The 7,706-nt window shown below is 40.9% G+C and overlaps 2 protein-coding genes across 2 annotated transcripts in view; both read right to left on the reverse strand.

The window, feature by feature from the left end:
* Positions 1–1,837, reverse strand: part of icam5 (intercellular adhesion molecule 5) — a 5,148-nt gene extending 3,311 nt beyond the window's left edge. Inside the window, exons 1-3 of the mRNA XM_035655115.1 lie at positions 1,604–1,837; positions 414–695; positions 4–264 (exon numbers count right to left, since the gene is read on the reverse strand). Coding sequence (XP_035511008.1) covers positions 4–264; positions 414–695; positions 1,604–1,655 — 595 coding nt within the window. The 5' untranslated portion in view covers positions 1,656–1,837. The remainder of the gene's footprint in view (positions 1–3; positions 265–413; positions 696–1,603) is intronic.
* Positions 1,838–2,032: 195 nt separating this feature from the next.
* angptl6 (angiopoietin-like 6) lies at positions 2,033–6,504 on the reverse strand. Its single transcript, XM_035655254.1, has 7 exons — positions 6,180–6,504; positions 5,141–5,637; positions 4,905–5,042; positions 4,611–4,812; positions 3,378–3,571; positions 2,572–2,842; positions 2,033–2,481 (listed from the first exon to the last, which is right to left on the reverse strand). The coding sequence occupies exons 2-7, from the start codon at positions 5,609–5,611 to the stop codon at positions 2,297–2,299; spliced, it is 1,461 nt and encodes a 486-aa protein (XP_035511147.1). The 5' UTR covers positions 5,612–5,637; positions 6,180–6,504; the 3' UTR covers positions 2,033–2,296.
* Between the last annotated feature and the right edge of the window lie 1,202 nt (positions 6,505–7,706).

Here is a 7,706-nt window from a genome sequence, read left to right on the forward strand (position 1 = left end):
AGTCAAGCTGAGCCTCACACCTCACCTGAGCTCCATGCTGATCTTTTCTGAGGACGACGTTCCTAGTAGAGAATGTATTTACTGGTGTTTTGGATGTGTTGGTGAAATTGTCCGTCTTCAAGTATTGATTGTCTATGTACCACCTAACAATGAGGTTTTGAACAGGAGCAACCTCTTGGATATCACACTGCAGCTCATATGGTTTCTCTGCCACCGCAGAGTTTGTATGCTTTGTAGGAAACAGGTCGACCTTCACCGGATTCTCTATCAAAATAAAATTAGATAAAAGTTACTTTAGAGTTTTTTTTATGTATTTTGCCATTCTGTAATACTCATTTCAGATTCAGATTCAGATTCAGAAATACTTTAATAATCCCAGAGGGAAATTATATAATATTTGAAATTACACTTACTGTATACAGTGATTTCAGCGTCTTTGCTGCATTCAGCAGAATCGTCCAGCTTTATTACGCACTCGGCCGTTACATGCCAGTCTGACAGTGGCACCGACCATCCAATAAAATACTGCTCTTCTTCTTTTTCAGAGGTTGTGTTTCCACTTCTCCAGTACATCTCTTCAAATATCAATTCTGTGTTTGTGCAGTTTACCATGACTGACTCTCCATATTCTCCTATGACCTCAGGAGGATGCACGGTGAGAGGGTTGGACTCAGTTGGGCATGTACTGTCTGCCTCTGTTGATACACAAATGGTAAAGTTTTTATTGGAGTTTAAAAGTAGACTTTGCTGTCCTCTGTTGACTCCGATTACTAATGCATGCTACCTATAGTTAACAGTTTATGGCTGGATTCTAGCTCACAGTAAACTGTCATGTTACCAGTAATAAGATCAGCACTGACACATTATACAATAACTGAGAGAAAAGCTGCACCTTGTCTTCTTCGGATGTAAACGTGATTAAAAAAATAATAATAAGGTGCAAAAAATAAATTTGTCCCTCTTATAGAGTATTCACGCTACAAACTATGATAAAGTTTTGTAATTTAACGTGGTGGGATAGTGTCTTACGATAGATATCTTGTTTTAGGATCTCAAAAAACCTTCATATGTAAAAATTGGAAAAAAAAGTTTAAAAAAAAAAAAATTGGAAAAAAAAGTTAAAGTAGTTTACATGCAGCACTGAATTTACTGGCCTGTGCTAAGACTACAGCTGACCTGCTAAATTGTTTTAATACATTTTATCTTAAAATCATGGACTACATCCACCACGCCTACCACGCAGTTACTGCGGTTTACACAAGTCATTTGGCAATATAAGAGCGGAAGAACAGATAGAGCAGCACACATAACACCAACCACTCCCACTTTATATCTCAAAGAAGTGACATTTTTTTGTATTTGTGTTAATAAAAAAGTGTCTTAGATATAGATAATATAATATATAACATAGATATTGTCTAGTATACATTTAAACCTTTTGTGGTTACCAACACTGTTAACACATAGAGCTACTGAAACTATAAGCAAACAAGAAACCACATCAGCATTATTGTTTTGTCCCTAGCCACAGCATAAATCTAGTGCATAACATTTAAGACCCACGCAGATATATTGTATAGTATAGAGTATAATTATTACTCACCACACAGTAAAAACATGAGCATGAGATGGCCCAACATCCTGAGAGGCCGCATGCTAGATCAGCACGCGGGAGAAAGGATGTGGATGGAAGGGTGAGATGTGTTTCAGGATTGTCCAGCAGATGTCCAGATTCAGTACCTGAATAAGATGAATCCTGGCACAGAACTGGCCTTGGTGATGATGGTCTGCTGCTGACAGTTACAAGAACTGAGGGGGAAAAAAACTGAAATTATACCTCAGGAAATTCAACGCCCCGGTGAACAGGAACTGCTAAAACGGAAATATGACACCATAACCACAGTTAGTTGTTTGTGGAAACACTGTAGATGATCTCCTCCCATATTCTTGGGTGATGATTCAATGTATCTGTTTTAAAGCATTTTAAAAACAGTCATACAGGAGCTAATTTGGCATAATTTTATTAAACTGGAAAATATCAAATTTTGTCAAGAAATTGCAAGACAGAGGACAGACATGGCAACTCAGTACATTAGTCACTGTCCAGTGATTTACTAACAAACAATACAAAAGTCATTGACTGGCCTCTAATCAACAAGTATAGACAGTTTAGTTTTTATTAAACAGGCACAGGGTGTACAGGATTAACACTGAAACATATTACTTAAGGCCTTCTACATATGTCTACATCAGTTCGTCATTACATTTCTTTCTCACATGTCCACAATGCAATTAGTTATGTGGGTTTGATCATCATGGAAACTTGTTTTAGAGAGTAGGACCCTCCGTGGAACTCTGCCCAGTAGACCCCATCCTGATAGCGGCTGCGATAGTGTCCACCCCGATACCAGACACCGTTCAGGTTGGAGTGGGCACACATGTGGTACCACCAGCCTCCTTTTTGATAATGAGCACAGTTACCTGGTGACACAACAGAGAAGCAGGTTAATTAACAGGAAAAGTCCAAATACCACCAGACAACTGACAAACAGGACCACAGGGAGGACAGACCTGTATAGCTGTCCTTGTCTCGATCCAGAGTGGTGAAGGCCTTGTTGTTGTGCCACGACAGAGAGTCCCCTGCATTGCCATGGTATTGTCCTAACCGCAGTCGGTACCAGTCACTCTCCGGTTCCAAATGGAAGCTGTCATACTCGGCAAACACCTGCCGGCCCTGCCAGTCCTCCAGAGCCACCCGTAGCTTATATTGGGCCTGTTTAGTAATCCAGTAGAGGTGTTCCAGGCCGAGCCAATACTCTCCATCTAGGTTCCCGAAGCCTTGCTGCAATATACATGTACATACACAAAATATTCTTTAGAATGACGGTCCACCACTTTGGCCCACACTAAAATATTTAAACTACTATTAGATGGATTGCCATGGTATGTTGTAACACATTCACTGTCCCATCCTACTGACTTTTGGTGATTTTACCTCTAGTGCAGCAGATCAGGGTTTTTACTCACCTATCCTGTGAAATATTTCAACTAGATGGATTAGCACAAAAAATGGTGAACACATTCATGTCCCCCTGAGGATGAATTGTAATAACACTAGTCAAGTCCTCCAACTTTTACAATACTTTGGATTGTGACTGAGTACCTGAAAAACTAATGACATTCCCATCAGCTTTAGGTGTACTTTTGTGCTAATTATGAAATGCCAGCATGCTAACACGCTACACTAAGATGTTAAGAAACATCAGCATATTAGCATTGTCATTGTGACCATATTAGCATAGCTCAAAGCAACAGTAGCATGGCTGTAAACTGCTAACCCTAGAGTGCTTTGCAGACTTTCAGGTGTGTGGAATCACCTTATACTGCTCCCACGTCCTGAAGAAGTTAACCGACCCATCCTGCCTCCTCTGGATGATCGTCCACCCTCCCTGAGCCTGACTCTGCTCACACCAGGCCTGCAGGAGGCGGTTGGCACTCTGCGGGCGGAGCAGGTAGATCCCACTGGTGGTCTCACCTGATTCCAGCACATGCTGGCAGTCCCGCCACGGCCCTGAGAGTTTTTTTGTAATGATAAATACATTTTCTTAATTCCTTGATAACATTTTGGAATTCTTTACTTTATCGTATTCATATTTTTTGTTGAATACTCTAATGTTGATTGTTAAAATGATTTAGTTTTTGAGATTCTCTTTCTCTGCTAATTATGACATTAAGGCCAGCTCTTAGCTCTTAGATGGAGTTAATTAGTCTGGAGAGCAGACAGTTTTCTGAATGAGTCGAATGGAGACAGAATAGATCTGTGATTTAAAAAATGGAGTTACTGGCTTCGGAGGATTTATTTTGTGTGAAACACATTGCTTTTACACCAACTTTAACTCTGCAGTGTAAGTTTTGGAAAACACAAAAGAGTACCGGTTACAGAGTCTTTTAGAATTCTGTTTGTTTTAGTGTCAGGAAGATCACAGATATATAACAACTCCAGCTTATCTTTTTAGAGCTGAAGAATTTTTCCCCGACACATGTTCAGTGTCTCATGTCACTGTGATAAAGATGAGCATAGGAATCTGCGCTGAGAAAATGTATACATGGAGGAAGATTTCCCACATAGAGTGATAATAACTAATGGTGTTCCCTGACAAGCATTTGTCAGCAAGTCACACTTCACACCGACAAGATGTAGCAATGCAGTGGCAGGCCTTTTAGGAAGTGAGTCATTCACATGGTTTGCTTCTGCTGACTTGTTTAAACGACTGTGCAAGTCCTCTACTTGTCTTTTCAAGTGCTCCAGTTGTGCACGTATAGGTTAGCAGTGTAAAGTTTCAACAAATGCTGCGGTTCATATGCGTGCTTACAAGTGTGTCTTCATTAGAAAGTCCTCTCTGCTCTGATAAGAGCTGCTAGCTGTTGTTGACATTGTTTAGGCATTCCCAGAGAGATAGGGCTCCTACCAGCAGGTCACTGACTCCTTCAGCTTCTCTATTATCTAAGCAGCTAAATAACTCTGACAGAAGATAGATACGCTTATACATATATCGGTTTAAGTGTAACCAAGTATTTCTGCTATCAGACATGCTTTTACATTGATTTACCTGGAGTCTTTGTGACAGGGAAACTAATGAAGGGAGGGTCTGTAGGAGTGTTGGCTGTCGTGGTGGGGATTGACGCAACTGTTTTTTCCTGCTTTGGTGGAGAAGCACTTTGGTCCCTTTGAACATCGTTGGTCATTTCGTTGGCTTCAGAGCTGTAATTAGGATGCACATTAGACTGGCTTTTTGGTGGTGCAGTCGCCACCTGTCCAAACCAAAGCACAAAAACAGCACACCATACTCAGTTCCTGTTCATGTGTTCCTATGTTTGTAACATGCAGACAGTTTTTGTCCTACCAGAGAGGCCTGGGTTGAGTCCCTGCACTGGCACTGCTTCTCCAGGCGAGCAATAAACTGGTTCTGGGAGCTCATCATGGAGGTGAGGGCTCCATATTTCTTCTCCAGCTCCCTGTAGTTACTGGAAACCTGCAGCGCCTGAGATGTTCCACCACAGTTTGATGACGATAAGTATACAATTTTGCTTTGCTGTGACATGAATCAAACGTGAATAAGAACTGCAGCTCTCTGCTCACCTGTGTTGTAGCATTTAGCAGGAGGTTCTCCACCCTTCGCTGCTCCACAGCCTGGTCTTTCTTGTGTATGACTTCATGCAGCAGCTGGGCATAGAGCTGGGCAATGCGAGAATTCATGTTGCTGCTCTCTTTGCGCAGGGCTCTTACTTCCATGGCAAGGGACCCCTCCTGCTCCAGTTGGCTCCGAAGCTTCTCCAGCTGTTCCTGCTGCCGTGTGAGCTCCACCCGCAGCGCTGCCACCTCCGAGTGGTTGGCAGAAGCAGACTGCGTGTTCAAACACAGCGCGCCGGTCAGTTTTTGCTGTGGAACAATGAAGGTGTAGGAGCAACGACCTCCTTTAGTATCTGAGGATCGTGATGAATGCTTCTGAGTGTTCTCGCCATGGGCCCCCTCTTTCCGTCCTCCAGCTTCTGCTATGTCCACACAGAGCGTTAAGAATAGAGTCAGACCTATTGTCAGTGTCTTCTCCATGAATCTGTTAAACTTCTCAGGACAAGCTGGTGGTGGAGGAGAGGACATGATTAGAATCACCACAGCAATGGCAACACATAAAGAAAACACTTTGATACAAACACATGAACTTTGTATTCAGTGAAACTTTGTGTTGTGGATCTTGACTAGTTCCCCAGATGTTTCCTTGCAAAGTGAAAATACACACTTTTTCCCATGGCTGGAATTTATTAGCAGGTCAACACTGAAGGGACAACAGTCAACATCAACCAGCCAGAATCAACACACCTCCATCTCGCGGTCAACAGAGAGTTAGCTCCACGTTCAACCACAACAACCACGGTCAACACCATAAACACATGAATCCACATAGGTCAATAATGACATCTGACACAAAAATATCCTGTAGGGCTGGAACAATTTCCAGGTAGAACAGATTAACAGTATATCTTATAATGATTTAAAGAGCTAATTATTCATTTGTCCTAGTCTAATTTAGGAGGCTACAACCAGTTTATATACATGTAATTCTACATGAAAGTGGATTATACTGACATAGCATAGAGGCCCTTCACAGCTCAGAACTTACCGTAGCAGCTGAAAAGGGTTTAGGATGTCTTTGTTCTGCTCCAGTGTGTAGCTGCAGCTCCCAGGATTCACAGATGTAAAATAAAGACTAACGCATCTTTAAAAAAAATCACATATTCAAGTCACATAGGCGACCTCTTTCTTCCGAACTAAAAGTCTGTTGAAGTGAAGATGAAGGCTGAGGAATTTGGGTCACAAAAAAAAAAGGCAATGAGAAGACACGCAAGTCAGCAGCTAAACTACCTCTTCTTATCCTGAGGTCCTGTTTCAGGGTCTCTGAAGAAGGAGACAACTAATTACAAACTATCCAAATGACGGCACCTCCCAGTACTTGTTGTTTAACTGGGAGCTCAGTGCAGGAATCCTGGGATGTCTCCTCCCTCTGCCATCAACCTGCTATCCTGCCACTAAGAAGGAACTCTGTGTGGTAGTGTGGTATTTGAATGCTCAAGAGCTGATTATTTTCATTATCAATTAACATGTTGATAATTTTCTTCATTTACTGATTGATTGTTTAGTTTAAAAAATAATGGAAAATGCCTAGAAGTCTATGTCTTCAAACACACATTTGTTTAGGTTGGTCTTGGATGCTGTACTGTGAGGTCAGGTTTCTGTGAGGGCACAGCTCACAAAACAGCATTCAAGGAAGTGTTTTCCAGAGCTACAGTTGTGTTATATTTCTCATAACTTTATTAAAATTAACATATTTGTCCTGTTTTATGTGGACCAATGGAGAATAAATTAATAAATATGCACCCAAAAAAATAATAACAATCAGCTAAATACATAAGTGATTAACTTACACACTGCAGTTACTTACTGTGTTAAGTAATGACCAACAACTGGTGGGAACTGTGACTGCATGCAGCATTGCAGAAGTCTTTTCCCCAGTCGGATCAAGCTGTTCACTGGTTGCTGTCATTATTATTTGGAAATATCAGTTGGGGGTTTTGTGACTTCCTGGAATGTGGTTGGAGATAAAGAAATTGAGCCTACCAGAGTGTAATTACATCAATGTATGTTCGCCGTCATCTAGTGGTCACAATGAGGAACTGAGAAATGCAGCTATTACTACGAAACAGGACAAAGACATAGATCGGAATCACTTTATTGGCCAGGCATGTGCACGCATACAAGGAATTAGACTCCGGTTTTACGCTGCTCTTAATGTACAAACACAGACTAAGCATAAGTAAACATGAATAAACAGGACAACAAGCTCAACAAAACACGTAGAGTTATACATATATAAACAAAAAACAATAATATTTGTAGACAATAATGCAGAGTGCAAAGGATGCTGAAATAAATATGTATGTATATGATGTAGGTGGATATGACAGTATATACAGTATGCACAGCATAGGTAGATATATTTTAATTGATCAGTGGATGTTGTTATTGTACAGATAACATTCATTATGAATGGTCTCATTAATAAGAATATAAAACAATACAAATAAAAACACTACAGGACAATGGGTGTTTCGCAGCTTCTGAAAGCTATTTTATTATTATATTATTATAT

This window comes from Morone saxatilis, unplaced genomic scaffold (assembly GCF_004916995.1).
Source record: "Morone saxatilis isolate NCDOM2014 unplaced genomic scaffold, NCSU_SB_2.0 Contig14, whole genome shotgun sequence".
Taxonomy (NCBI): Eukaryota; Metazoa; Chordata; class Actinopteri; family Moronidae; genus Morone; species Morone saxatilis.